Below are 15390 nucleotides of genomic sequence, written 5' to 3'. Positions count from 1 at the left end.
TTTCATATTGTTTGAATAACCTTAAACGGTTCTTCATACTCCCTCTCAGAGCCAAGGCATCACACACGGGAATCATTGTATGGATCGCCATATGATACGAGCCATTATAATTTGCTCACTGCACAGAAACATCCATCGTGGGGATGGGGAGGGGAGAGGGGGGGGGGGGGTGTTCGTACACACTGACCAATCCCTAACTTTTGGCTCACGCACTGCCCTTAACCTCTCGAAAGCCAGACATCTAACTCAAACGCGCTACCGAAAACATGGACAAAACAGACAACATCGCCTCCGCGTCACAGGCCGAGAGCCCTGTGCACAACGGACCTGGCTCGAGTGATATCTGATAAACCAGATCAAAATTACATTATATGCTTTTATGGGCCAGTGAAAAAATAGCCCGAAGGTACGTTGTTTGGCAGAAACCTGCTCGTAATATGTCAAAGAATTGTTACCATCTGGCACGACCGCGGGAATCGCTTCCCTCTTAAAAACCTCAAAGCGGGGTGATGCGAGTGAAAAAATGCACCGTTCATAACCAGGGTTTCGCTTTTTTTCCCCCCCTTCTTCTTCTTCTTTTTACGGCCTCCCATCCATGTTCATTTGATTCTACAGCATGCTATACCGAATTTATACCATATTTAAGGATTTATACCCGCAACATGGCTCCCCCCCACCCCCCGTAGAAACCTCTGATTATCCAGCTCTGGTATGTTGACACAATATGGAGTCATAACCGGAGTGTAATTCCTGCCTCCTGTCATTACACAGTCTCCCTAGCCCTTGGGAATGTCAGCCTATATATATTGCCTTTTACCTTTCAGAGCACACATGAAAGAGCGTGGCGTATGGACAGATCTCACGAGAGGGCTTAGCTTAGCATGACAGAAGCGTTTGTTTATGTCTTCATTTATTTATTTATTTGTTTGTTTGTTTGTTGGTTTGTCTGGTTTTTAATAGAGCAGCACCAACAAAGTTCGAACCCTCGACAACAAAAAGCGAGCGTGTCTTTCAACAGTCGTTCCAAAACTCATTGCACAAGAGAGTGTCAACAAGCCTGTATTTAGAGTAATAGAAAACACTGCAAAAAAAAATCAGCTTTCAGCTGTTTAGGGACACTTGTTTTTTGTTTTTACTCGGAGTATGTGTATGTGTGTGTGTGTGTGTGTGTGTGTGTGTGTGTGTGTGTGTGTGTGTGTGTGGGGGGGGGGGGGGGTGCTTTTTTTCAGACGCCAGTCACCAGAAGTGGCGGCGGCAGTGTGAACCGTGGGCAGGTTGTTTTTTTTCTTCTTCTTCTCTCTCTCTCTCTCTCTCTCTCTCTCTTGCTCTCTCTCTCTCTGTCTCTTCCCTTCATTTTTTTTCTCTCCCCCCCCCCACCCCCGCCCTTTCCCTTTTAGCCCCCTTTCTAGAAGCCTCCGTGACCTGTCGCCATTGATGAGGAGAGGCCACTGCTGAGCCTCCGGCAGACAGCGGCAGGGTCCCCCCCCCCCCCCCCCCCTCCCACACGGCCTTCCTCCCGGGGTGCCCCCGATATGAGAGGGAAAGCTGTTGTTAATAAAAAGTTTAAAAGAAAGGGATGAAAAGGGAGGTGAAATTGAGCGGCCCGGCCTGTATTATTTCTTCTCTGTATGGGAGCTGCCCTCGCAGAGGCTCTCTCTCTCTCTGCCATTCTCGAGCCAGTGGGGGTGGAAGTGGTGGTGGTGGTGGGTGGAGGATGGAGGGGTGGAGGGGTGGAGGGGAGGTGTGGGTCGCGGGGTATGTGGCCATTACTGCCCCCGGGGCAAAGAAAATCATTTGCCTCTCTGAGGCTTCAAAGGGTGCAATTACACTTAAGTAACCAAATGAATAGATATCCCGGGCCTGCCAGCAGCTCGGGAAGAGGAGAACAGAGGAGGGCTTTGAGGGGAGCACCACACCTCGCGAGTGCATGCCTAACAGTTCGCATCGCGCACCGACATACACGCACACACACACACGCACGCGCGCACACACACACACACACACACACACACACACACACGCACGCACACACGCGCACGCGCACACACACACACACACACACACACACACACACACACAGACACACAGACACACACACACACACACACACATACACACACACACACACACAACAAGTAAAAAAAAAAAGCTATCTCCCTACCCTGTATTCTCCTTCAGCCAAAACATAGCATCATCTTATCAGGGGGCGGGGGAGACACATAGCAGTAAAAAAAAAAAAAAAGCAAAACAAAACCAAAAAAAATGAAAAATGTTGAATGAGTAGATCAGTTGTGTCAGGGGTACATTTTTGAGAGGGGGTGGTGGTGGAGGGGGACAGAAAAAAAGAAATAAAAAAAGTTTAAAATAAGAAAAGGGAAAAGAGAGGCACACAGCCATTGTGGAGGAATTCTTCGAGTTGTGGCATACATAAAGTGAGCTTCCTATTGAATTGGAAAAGAAGGGAGCTTCTTTTGAGCGGAGGCTGCTTTGGTTTCGGGGAGAGCTCACCTGCGGAGAGGGGACTAAAGCTGTATGGAGAGTCCAGCAGCTGCCAGAGCTGTAAGTCTGGGCACCCGGAGGGGAGGAAGAATGGAAGATGTAGAGCCTTTCAATGCCGTGCCACTTAGTAACAGCAGACATGTGCCAAGCCTGCGGAATAAGAATTAAAAAAAAGAGTTTCTGACCCCCCCCTCAGCCTCCTTTTTTAAAATGTTGCACTAAATATCAGAGGTGACTCTCCCTTGCCCTCTCTCTCTCTCTCTCTTTCTCTCTCTGTCTCTCTCCATCTCTCTCTGTCTCTGTCTCTCTCTCTGTCTCTCTCTCTGTCTCTCTCTCTCTCTCTCGATCGAGATTCCTTCCACATAGACACGGGCACATACCATACTCAGCAAACCTCTCTCATTTCTGACTTGACCACAATTGTCACACGAAACAAAACAACGACAACAACAAGAAAAACACACAATGGCCGAAACAAAGGTGGAAAGCCGCAGATATATCACAACAATTGGACCGAGAACTAGGGGTGTGTGTGTGTGTGTGTTGTGGGGGTGGTGTGTGTGTGTGTGTGTGTGTGTGTCTTTGTGTGTGTGTGTGTGTGTGTTTGGGGGGGGGGGGGGGCTGAAGTGTGGAAGCCATCAATTACTGGAGTCCAAAATGAAAGTCTCTGCTGGAGATATGGAGGACAGGGCGAGCGCGGCCATAGGCAACAGATGCTAAGCGCTGCGGTCAGAGGTAAACAGGGGCCCGGGACCGGCCGCCATATGCAAAATGGAGACCCCATTCTAGACCGTAGCCGTTTAACAATGTTTTTCTTTCCTTTCATTCATTCATTCGTTCTTTCTTTCTTTCTTTCTTTAAGGCATTATCCCTTTATGTTGTGTCCGCGGTAACAATCGGAGAGAAATGGCGGCGTCAGACGGAAGGTAATTAAATGGCTGGCGTCCTGTGAAGCAATGTGTGCTTGGTGGAGGTTCAGGCTCTAAATCGTATACACAACTAAACAAAACTCGTGTCTTCGCAAAAAAAAGAACTAAAAAAAACCCCGCAAAAATAATAGCGTCAATAACATTCTCGTTCGTAAACCTTTTCGGCCTCTGTTCCGTAGGCCCGGGCTCTTGCACACTAGACTCACGTACTTCATCGGCGTCATTAAAATACAGGGCGGCTGGGGGCGAGCGCCATTCAAACCCTGCCGTAAACGGGACCCATTTCCGCGAGGTCAAATGAGTTCGTCCCAGCATGACAGAAAAGGCTCTACCTGCAAAAGCAACAATGGCTCGGCCCCTTTTCAGACCGCAGCAAGTGCGTGCAGGGATTATTTCAGCTAATGATAGTGATCTTAAATGCTCTGTGATCTTTTTTCTGGTCTCCTCCTACTCCCATTCCACTACCCCCCCTTCCACCACACACCCCACACCCCCCCTTTTTTTTACTCCCACCCCACCCCATGCCTCCCCTCCCCTCCCCTCCCTCCCCTCCTCTGCGTTCCCTGAGTTGTGTTCTCCCAGCACAGCAAGCCCCATCCTTCCCTGGACTTCCAGGGAGCTAATTTACAATGCCCTCGAGGCGGTCTTCACCGTAAGAAAAGTGCAATTGTATTTTCTAGCTCATTAAGCAATAGCACACAACAAAGCACCCCTCCATCACCACCACCACCACCACCGCCACCACCACCACCTTCACCGGCACCCACAACACCTCCCTCCTCTACCTCCTCCTTTGCGTTGTCCCCTCCTTCGCTCCTTCACTCGTGCACGCACACCTTTCGCGTAAACAAAAGCGGAGCGGATATTTATTTACCTTCTAAATTAAAGTTATGTGTGCCCCAGGACGGTCACACGAACATCTGCCCGGACTTCAGAGGGCGGACGCCAACCTCCCGTAGACTGTCTGAGAAAGACCAAGAGAGAGAGAGAGAGAGAGAGAGAGACAAGGAGAGAGAGAGAAGGAGAGAGGGAGTGAGGAAAAGAGAGAAAAAGAAAGAGAAGGAGGAGGGAAGGAGGGGGGGCATGTTTATTCAAAGGCCCTTTCAACTTCCCGGCCCCCTGTTGTCAGGCTTTACAAGAGAGGAATTTAAAATTGTAATCTTGGGACAACTAAGAGCATATATTTGTTCATGCCTTTAACTCTGGTGATCTCATAATTATCTGACAACAAAAAAGAGCTCTGAAGATTTAGGATTAAGCAGTTCCTTCAATGGCTGGCTGTGGAAATCTTTGGTCAACCAATATATTGAGATACAAATTGATAATAATTGGGAGTCTTTTGACTATGGTGTCTTTGAAGACATGCAAACACAGTGATCTTTATTTTCTTCACCATTTTCACCGGCTTCTCTTTCCATACTTTATCATCTTGTTTGGCATGTGACAAAGTGCTCCACTGAAGACTCAAAAGCACTCCGTGTTCACATGACAAACGTTATCATAATCTCATCCTCTGCACAGCTCTTCCATAAAATTTGACATTTGACGGCAAATTTCATGGTGTATTTTCTGACATTCTCTATCTCTCCTAGAAGAAGAAAATAATATATAGGTGACTGACTGACTGACAGACAGAAAGAAGAGACATTTTAGAAGTAAGTAAAAACAAAAACAATAAGAAAAAAATCCCCTTTTGTTTCTGTACTGACACTATGGAGGTTCAAAGCACCGAAACCAATCCCACACACACACAAAGGAAGGTATAGACCTACAACACCGAGAAGTAATCTTGAGAAAAATACACTAGCCATTTCTTCCACTTGTGTGTGCATCACGATGAAGCAGTCCTTGTGTTAAATTTGAGGAAACAATCTTCCACCAGTTGGAAGGGGGAGGAAAAAAAAAAAAAAAAGCGAAAAAGAGCCAAAAGGGAAAACCAGACACTCAGTGGAATATGCCCATTTGCAGCAATTTCTACAATGCTTTTGTGGTTTGGTCGCGCTCAAAATCTGATCCAACAGTAAAAGGGTAATTTGGGGTGCTATTGCCTGCTCCCATGAAATATAATGTATTACATCTCTGGCCACTAACAGGCCTATGAAAGTGTGGTGGCATTCCACGGTCAACGCCGGGGACCGCTAGGGCCTGGCCACAGTGAGCCTCCTGTCCGTGCGCACACGAGAACTCATGTGACCGTTCGTTCGTTCGTTCGTTCGTTTTTCTCTCCCGGTCGGTCGCCAGGGGCCTCCTCCTCCACAAGAATGCTCGCATCGTTTCTCTTGTTTTTTTTTTTCTTCCCTTTTTTTTCTTTTTTTTTTTTTTGGTTTGTTTAATGGCGAGAGAAAACCTCGAGGAGGTTGTCTATTACAGCAACTGTCATCCCTGTGGTTTGGGGAATGTAAATGTCAAGCCTCCGTGTTTGTCAGGATCCCACCCATCTCCCCGTCTCCGAACCCCCCCCCCCACCACACCCTGACACTCAACCAAAACCGACCCCCTTCGAGAAAATAGCGCGCGGCTTTTTCGATTGCGCACTCAGTTCGTTTATGATGGAATAACAAATTACCCGTTAAGCGATACACAGCCATTATACTGTATACCGAGTTTTATCCTCCACTTGGGGGGAGAGGGGCAGCCACAGTGGTATAAAAACCGTAATCTGCTTGGAGTCGCGGGCCAGATTACCATTCTGAGACGCTGATTGCTCCTCGTTTGGGATCCAAATTACCCGTGCAGGACACTGGATCGCTCACAATACAAAGTCTTGTCCCTGAAGAATTTTATTTTAATAGGTTTAATCATTTTAGCAGATTTTTTTCTTCCTTCTTTATTATTGTGCGTATTACTTTTGCGAGGCTATTCAACAGAGCTGAGTGTGTGTGTGTGTGTGTGTGTGTGGGGGGGGAGGGGGTTGATGCAGCGTCATGGGTTGGGGTTGGCTGTTACCCGTGCTTTTGTTGTGTCAGCAGTCCGTCTCCGGCACCGTCTCTCTCTCTCTCTCTCTCTCTCTCTCTCTCTCCCATCTCCCTTTCCCCCTCTCTCTCTCTTTCCTCCTCTCTCTCTCTTTCTACCTCTCTCTCTCTCTCCCTCTCCCTCTCCTCCTCTCTCCCTCTCCTCCTCTCTCTCCTCCTCTCTCTCTCTCACCAGATATCTCCTCGCTGTACCTGCAGCTTTTGTGTGTGTGTCAAAACGCCTCCACGGGCCCCGGGGCTCCCGTTACACCGCGCTCACGCTCTAACTGATCCTGTGTCAGTTCCGAGCTGTTCGGAGGGTGTCAGAACCACCACTCACCCCCCCCCCCCAACCCCAAAAAACACCCCCCCACCTCCACCCCCCCCACACATCCCCCACCCAGTCCACTCCACTCCACTCCTTCTGAGAAGTCCACACATATCCTCTACGGAGAGCTGGATGACTGCCACTTGCTCTCGAGAACAAAAACACAGACTAGTCACACACACACACACACACACACACACACACACACACACACACACAAACACACACTTAGGCTTTCAGCAATACTTTTATACTTTTCTGCTCCCAAAGTCATCATACCCTATGCGCCTTTTGCGGTGAGACGCAGCTTGATGTAGAGTTGGTCTTAAATTTCAGGTTATCCTGATTGTTGGCTCAGACTGTATACGCTTGCTTGGGTTTGTTTAACACGACTCACAATCACCCCGTAAGCAGTCTAGACAATATGGCATGATTGACGTCCACCGCTAATATTAAATGACAACAGTATTGGTATCATGTCTTTCTGTACATTTCTGGTCAGATTTACATTCACTCAGAGGCAGTTCAACACTTGATAATGTAGTAGTCCTAAATATGAATTTTTGTCATTGAATCCTCCGGGCATGTTGAGTTTGAGTGACGTCTCCGTTTTATAAGTCTCTCCATAAACTTCACTTGCTATTAACAAGCATTTATATGTCTGACTGACAGTGCAGATCCCCACTGCCAGACTGTCCCCTTTCAACGCCTGTGTTAAGTCTGAATTATTATACATAGATACACACACACACACACACACACACACACACACACACACACACACACACACACACACACACACACACACACACACACACACGCATGCACATGCACACACACGCACACACACAGCCTATATTTATATCTATATAATATAAACACACATATATGCACACACTCACACACATTCACTTATACACATATGTGTGTGTGTGTGTGTGTGTGTGTGTGTGTGTGTGTGTGTGTGTATTGGTCTGTGTCTCTGTGTGTGTGTGTGTGTGTGCCTCAGCCCTTTATTTTACGAACTGACTGAGTGGTTTCATCCATGCTTTGAGAAAGCTGGAAGGGAGCCCCGCGTGAAACCGAGCGCCGCGCTGCCGTCGACTGTGTGTGCGTCGTCCCCTCGTCCACGGGCTGACCTTGAGGCACTGATCTGCTTTCAAACTATGTAACGACTTCTGACACAGTGCCCTGGCTTTCACGCTGTTACAGAAATGTCTTTTAAGGAGATGGGGGTGTGGGGGGGGGGGCGGGGGGGAAGAGGAGGAGGAGGAGGAAGAGAGAGAAAAATACGACGAAAGGAAGGCCTGTAACCAAATACGCCGGCAAGAAACTGAGCAGGCCCGCCGTGGAAAAGTTGACCTCGGGGAAAGGCGGATTTTTTTTTTGTTTTTTCGCGACGACTTCGGGCCTAGTGGGTTCCGCGCCACGGCTCGATTCTCATCCGCGTGAAACTTTGCGTGATTTGTGCGCCTCCAGTTGTTGTTGTTGTTGCTGGTTTGTTTTGCATGAGAAGCTGAGTTGGACGGGATCAGGTTGTGTGGGTAATAATGACTGTACGGGGCGTGCCATAGCGTGCCTAAGACAAACCAGCTGTGCTTATATACCTGTTGTGAGAGAAATGAGACGTTTATGTAAAGTCATCGCGCTCATTACGGCGCTGATCTGACCCTTCTCAACAGGTGGCTGATGGAGGAGCTTCATGATCAACAAACGGTACACGTCTATCTGTCATGTTAGCTATCCAACAAGAATGGTGACAACCTTTAAAAAATAATGACCAACAAAAATACTTTCTTTTCTTGAAATCTAGAATTCAAGCCAATGTTTGAGTATTTTTTGGGATAAAATACAATGATGGGAGTGAGATAATATGATGACAATGAGTATTTTTTTGAAGAATGGTGACACGCAAACAGTACAAGAGCTACTGTATGTGTATAAGCAAAATCTCACATTTGGAAATGTGTTTTTCTTCCACTAACATTTATACTGTTAACTGTTTTATAGTCTATACATATTTATATTAAACTGAATAAAATAAAATAAAATAAAGTGAAATACATTCAGATACTGTAGTTTCTTTCTTCAGAAATTGCCATATCATCTTTGACTATTTACCATCTGTCCATATAGTATAAAGGCTGCAGCAACAGAGAGAAAAACATGTTTGCTTCTTTTTAATTTAATTCATTTTTTTTCCAGATAACGGTGAGCTGTGTTAGTACTAAACATTGTTTTTATTAGACATTTTTATTTCATTTAATGTGGCTATTTAGTGTGTCCTATTAGCAGCATGTAAAACCCTGCAAACATTGAAAAAGATGGTCCCTCACTGATGAGACAATGCTGGCGCAGTCTTATTGTCTTTGGTGTCAGTCATTAATTCTCTGTCCAGATTCAATTAATTATTAACCGTCTCAATTCAATTAAACGTGAGTGGGCCTAGGTGTCTTTTTTTTTTTAAGTAGAACCTATTCTCGTTATACTGAAGTACCTCAATAGGGGACAATAATCACATTAACGCCAACACGACCGAGACATCTTACATTTTGCGCGCATTACCAAGTCTTAATTGCGTAATGGATCTGTTCAGTGAAAAATCACTTAAATTATTGACGATTTGTTGGAAGTGGTTCTCCAGGAGTGTTAGGAGACGGACGACTGGAAACACTAACTCTGTGCTTCTAGGCTGGTGTGTTGAAGAGAGGGGCAACTGACGGGGTAGGCTACTGAAATAAGCGCTGCGTGGGCTACGTTGTAGCTGATACACCACTTGACTGACAAGTTGTGCCAACACCCTCCCGGGGAAGCGAACGTTTTGGCAAAGAAGAACATTATTAGATCCTCATACAACCTGTTGCTCTGTTGGGGTCAGGCAACTCAGCGTGGCACCATACATTCATTTATTTATTTCTGGGTCCATTATGAATATCTGAATAAAAACACGAGATCACCGACTGACTGGTGCGTTTTCATATAACGATGTGAGCCCGACAATTCTATAAATATTGCAGTTGTTAGGAATACATTTTAAGACATTTAAGGCTAATTACGGTAGTTATGAGTAGCTAGATAACTGCTGCGTGACAACCCGATGACATTTAAAGCGCCATCAGAGTAATAAAAGGTAATGAATGGTCATTGGAAACATATGGGGGCTGCAAAATCTGACAAGTTGAAGGACTTCATCATTCCAGAGACTGCCGTTTCGGTGTAGAATGGCTTTGATGTGTAGTGTGTGACATGCAGTCTCAAAAAAATCAAACATGGTCGGATGGGAGGATACTACCTGTGTTAGTTTTCATAATGTTTCTATACAGGAGTTGCATTACAATTCATATGTTTTCTTTTTTTTTCGTTTTGCATGCAACATCATAAACCATTGGAAATATTTATTTGAGATGCTGGCTATACTTTATTGCAAAACAGTGGCCTGGTTCACTTTTTACTGTTGCAACATGGTTTAATTATAACATCATCGGCAATGTGGAGATATATTTTTTCATCTTTTGTTAGATACAGAGCAATATTCTCAGCAGAAATGAAATAAGCTTTAGAAATCTTTCTCAGGCAATACTCCAGAAAAGAAACAGTTAACGTCTTTTGATGTCAGCAGTTGGCCTTCCAGCTATGCAGTGGACTATGAAATATTTGGAGGACAATTGGTTAAGTGGAGTTAACTGTTGCCTTTTCTCCCCGAGGTAGCTTCCCTTTTGATCTCGCCGAGCCTGGCGCCTTCCAAAACACAACTTGTCTGGGTTATTAAACGCCGAGACTTAAAGAGAAAAAAAGCGCCTGTTGCTTCTCTACCAAGCCTATTGTAACCCTAAAAGACCGTGACCAGCTTTAAATTGCGGAAATGTTGTGTGACCAACAATCATAACTAATCAATTTCTAAATATATAGGCTTGCATATGCGTAAAGTTTACAAATATTTATTCCTGTAAATAGCCAGATTCCGTTGTTTGGTTCAACTTGTTTTGAAATGCGCACGAGCAGACGTTGAGGTTTGCTTTTTTCGTTATGTAGTTTAGGCTACTTATTTTCTCCTATTTAGGCCTGTTTGTTTGCAGTGATTATTTGTTTGTTTAGCCTAGTCTAGGACAGGAGTATCACCAAGGTCTGCTATTTTCATCTACGCATGTGTTGTTGTTTTATTTACTTCAAGGTTTGCCGATTGAGTTCATTTGGTCATCTTTATTTTCCCAATCACTGTCTGAGCGTATATAAGTGTCAGCGTGTGATTATTTCATTGTGCTTTTCAATGACTGCTCAACTATTGGGTGAGGATACTTTTGACGCTTCCCTACTGGTTAATTACGCTAAAATTGGTCTACTTAGTGTTCCAAGGAGTCAAAAGCCTTTGGGCTATCAATACATCATCTCAGCAAGACGTCTAAAGTTAACTACTCGGTTTTCTCCATATCCTCTTGATGTCTTTCATGGAGCATTTAGTCCAATCAAAATGCAACCTAGAAACGTAGCGAAGCCAACTTGACAAGGTGATTGGAAGGCGCTTGGCCCGGTTGACAAGCTGATTGGACAACGTGGAAGGGGGGGGATTCTCGACCATTTTATACCCGACCTCTCCCACAACAGTCATTGGACTGACAGTACTTCAAAGAGAAGGGACACACTGACTGAAGTCTATTGAACAGCCGTACGCTAGTGTATGGCCCCATACGCTTGTAGGATGAATTCTTCACAAGGCTCCCCTTCCCACGAGGTTAAAGTGCAGGAGAAAGCGGACTCCGAAAAAGAAGAGGTCAGGCCAAGCGAAGCGACCGTTGACAAGGGACACAAAACTAAAACGAACAGTTTACCCTTCAGCGTTGAATCGTTGATCTCGAAGAAAACCACTTGCCGGACTGTGTATACCGCCGCCGGACCTGGACTAGTACTACCCAAACCTGTCACGGAACAAATGGGACCGTTTTCATCCCCGAGGACATTCTATGCCGAGAAAACCAAAGTGCCTTCAGAGAGTTTTCCTAACGCGTCCGACAGTTTGAATGACGATAACGAAGACTTTAGCGATAAAGAACAGAGCACTTGGTTCAGGACGTCATCTTTCTCATCTCCTCCACGTAAGTTTCACATTATGTAGGGCTACCTGTAGACATTTAAGGTTGGGGATTGTCTGTGCTTTCTATATGCGTGTGCGTAATCACAACTTTGTGCGCAACTGGCTATTGTACGGAGCAATTCTGCACAAATCTAAGACCATTAAATGACAGCTCATTAGGCCTACGCTGCGTAATAGTGAAATGAAAATAACTTCTACCCTGGTCTAAAACATACATTTGTATTTGCGGTTAAAATGAGTGACTACTTCATTCGTTACTAATTTCATTTGCAAAAAAAAAACGTCAACAACATTGGCATGTTGTAGAATATATGATGTTATGGTTTATATCCTTTTCTAAAATTGTTTTTTTTTTTACTTGAATACAAGTCACTTTACGTGGGCTCATGAGCATACAGCAAAATAATTGCCATAATTTTGCCATAAGTCACACAATGAAGATAACTTGCTGTGGCCCGTTGCTTTTGCTATTGTGGATATTGATGTTTTAACATGTGATATGATCTTCTCCAACAGGTAATCCAAGCCCTCCCCCTTGTCCCTTACGCAAACACAAGAACAACCGCAAACCTCGGACACCGTTCACCACCTCGCAGCTCCTGTCGCTGGAGAGGAAGTTCCGCCAGAAGCAGTACCTCTCCATCGCGGAGAGGGCCGAGTTCTCGAATTCTCTCAACCTGACGGAGACCCAAGTGAAAATCTGGTTCCAGAACAGGAGGGCCAAGGCCAAGAGACTCCAAGAGGCCGAGCTTGAGAAATTCAAGCTGGCGTCCAAACCGCTTCTACCTGCCTTTGCGCTGCCGTTCCCGCTGGGTGCGCACGTAGGGTCCCCATCGCTGTATGGGACTGCAAACGCCATCCCCCGGCCCGGTCTCCCGATGCCCGGACTTTTTGGTGGACCAGTCGGTTATGGAATGTATTATTTGTCATAAGTAGATTTACTGCTGGCAGAGACTTTTTTTTATATATCTAAAAAAAATAAACAACGTGCCCTTATACCAATTACGAGATATGTTAAAATTGCGGATATTTTACAACCATGTAAAAGTAGTTTTATTTTATGTGTGACAAATTTAAAGGAGTATAGTTAATCTTTTTTTTGAAAGATTGTTCAGTTAGATCAGACCAACCTCTCAAATAGACAGTTGCTGTCTTTTTCCTTTATTGGGTTTGTCATTTTGTTTTCAGAAAAGTTATGTTAACTGCATATTGTAAATAATTTGTTGGTCGATTGTAAGCATACTGCCCGTAACAACATGGTGATGAGACCGTCTCTCAGCAGCCCTATTACATGCAATAGAGTCACAAAAGTGATACATGTAAACACCCATATTTCAACGCCAGTCCGTTTTCATGTTTAACAGTGCAGTTGTCGGTGCATTTTTACGTGTGTGTGTGTGTGTGTGTGTGTGTGTGTGTGTGTGCGTGCGCGCGTGATTGTGAGTCTGATACAGAGAGAGAGAGAGAGAGAGAGAGAGAGAGAGAGAGTATACTACCATGCAAAAGTTGTGCGACACACAACTTAAGTACTTAATGGCCTTAGTTTGTAAGTGCCTTGAAAGACCAAATATTTATTAGTCAACAATAAAGATTATTGTGGAGAATTTTACCCTCATTGATGAATCTGTTTGTTATTGGGTCTCTCTCAGGACACAGGCCTATATTGGGCATTTGGGTAGGCCACTGTTAACTGAAGCACAAAACATGTTTTGTGGCTAAAATTCTAATATTTTAAAAAACAGACGTCGGCTAAAGCAAACAGTGAACACACACAACGAGGCCGTTGACACATTCAACATCGTTCAGCAGAATATTCAACAGAACATTTAGTTTATTGGTTAATGTTCTTGATTTTAAGACACACCATTTTTTCTGAACTCATCAGGCAATGTGCAGACCTGTTAAACTTATCCCCGAGGAAGAAAAACAACTAAGCAACAATTAAGTCAATGGTCCAGCTTGATGTTTTATGTTCTACTTTTAGACGTCAGCCGTTAACTTGTTCACTGTGAATTGATGACTATTTAACACGAATATTAAATGGCAAATGAACGCCCCATTGTCTTAAAAAAAAGAAAGAAAAAAAAACATAGGCACAGGATTTTTAAAAATCGGACAGGCAGGTTGGGGTTGGTAATAATTTTAATTCAGGAGTAGGTGACCGTGATGCTAAAAACGCATAGGATTTGTGTAGCTGCATGTAAGCTTTAGACTTATAAAGTCTTATTGTTAGCCTAAATCATATTTCAGAGCGTCCAAATATTGGAACCTTAAAACAAACTAGGCTACATGAGAGGACAGATAAATTAATTTTACTTCCAAAGGAGGCCTGTTGTCGCCGGCATACAGACCAGACCACTACCTCGTCGCAACTTTGAATTGATTTAACCACAATGACTAACTGTCTGTATGAGAAAATCGTAAGAAGGTAGGCTATTCTAAAATGCCTGACGAGGTGAAGAAACTCCGAATTAGTCAGAAAAAATATGCAAAATGAAGAAATGCTGTAATATTACTCCAAAACATTGGGTGGCAGTGCATCATCACAAAGCATGGCTATTGATTACGAAGAGGTCAACTGAAATTTAGTTCAAAAGCAAATTTGAATATCTTTAGGCCTAAAACAATAAAACAGCTGAACTCTTATGTCCTTTTCTACTCTAAAAAGAGTGGAATAAGGAGTAAAGTATTAGGATCCACTTACCTTTTCTCTGTTAAATGTTAGCTGCATTAGTTATGCTCCTCTTCTGTCCTAAAAACTGCTACATAAACAGAAAGAGGGACATTTGTTTGTGTCAACTTTGTTGTAAATTGTTTGCCAACATTTTTGCCATAGGCCTCGTCAATGTACACTTGAGCATGAACGCAAATAGCTTTGTTTTTGTATTCTTTTAATTTCTTTTAAGTTCCCTGCTGTCACATGACCTTGTCAGAAATGCAGACATGTGTAGACGGTTTTTAAAGCTCAGAAGGTTTTTAGGTAGCCTGACAGAAGATAAGAGATAGCCTTAGATCTGGTTTTGTTTGCCCTGTCTGGTCTAATTTCAGTTGCAATAAACAGAGAGATACACTCTGACAGAACAGCAGATAGTCTCTTAAGCCAAACCGACAATAAAGAGATCATTGAAAATAAGCTCCAAACACAGGGAAAAATGAGTTTTTATAACAAAGTGATGTTGATAAGTTTGTGCATCAAGTCTGTGTCTGTGTCAATGTCTGGGTACACTGGCGATCATGGCACTCCGGCCCAGCACATGTGTGTTTTTTGTTTGATTCTCTTTGTTTGTAAACTCAGGGTATCGCCGTAAAAGAGCTTCATGCTCAGTCAATTTCCCCTAAATAAACAACGGTTATTGATTATAACGACGATGATGATGATGATGATGATGATGATGATACCTTACCTGCAACATGACTAAGCAATATGCTGCTTCAGTGGCAGGTGATCATCCACTTTTGGACCGATAACGATGATCTCTGCTCAGTGTAGTGACAACCATTTTTAGGTACTGTAATCAATTCTATTGCTCATTTTAACTGAACAGTTTGTCACACTCTATGAGCATCTCCTCAGGGTCTGCCAGCTGTCGATTC

General features: G+C 44.2%; 2 protein-coding genes across 2 annotated transcripts in view; one reads left to right on the top strand and one right to left on the bottom strand.

Annotated features, from left to right (window-relative positions):
• r3hcc1l (R3H domain and coiled-coil containing 1-like) overlaps window positions 1–15390 on the bottom strand; it is a 71274-nt gene that overhangs the window by 4958 nt on the left and 50926 nt on the right. The window lies entirely within an intron of this gene.
• LOC134088889 (homeobox protein MSH-C-like) lies at window positions 11383–13400 on the top strand. Its single transcript, XM_062543075.1, has 2 exons — window positions 11383–11797; window positions 12313–13400. The coding sequence occupies exons 1-2, from the start codon at window positions 11383–11385 to the stop codon at window positions 12726–12728; spliced, it is 831 nt and encodes a 276-aa protein (XP_062399059.1). The 3' UTR covers window positions 12729–13400.

Source organism: Sardina pilchardus, chromosome 1, assembly GCF_963854185.1.
Source record: "Sardina pilchardus chromosome 1, fSarPil1.1, whole genome shotgun sequence".
NCBI lineage: Eukaryota > Metazoa > Chordata > Actinopteri > Clupeiformes > Clupeidae > Sardina > Sardina pilchardus.
The sequence above is the reverse complement of the archived record's forward strand: the minus strand, read 5'-3'. Positions and strand labels throughout refer to the sequence as shown.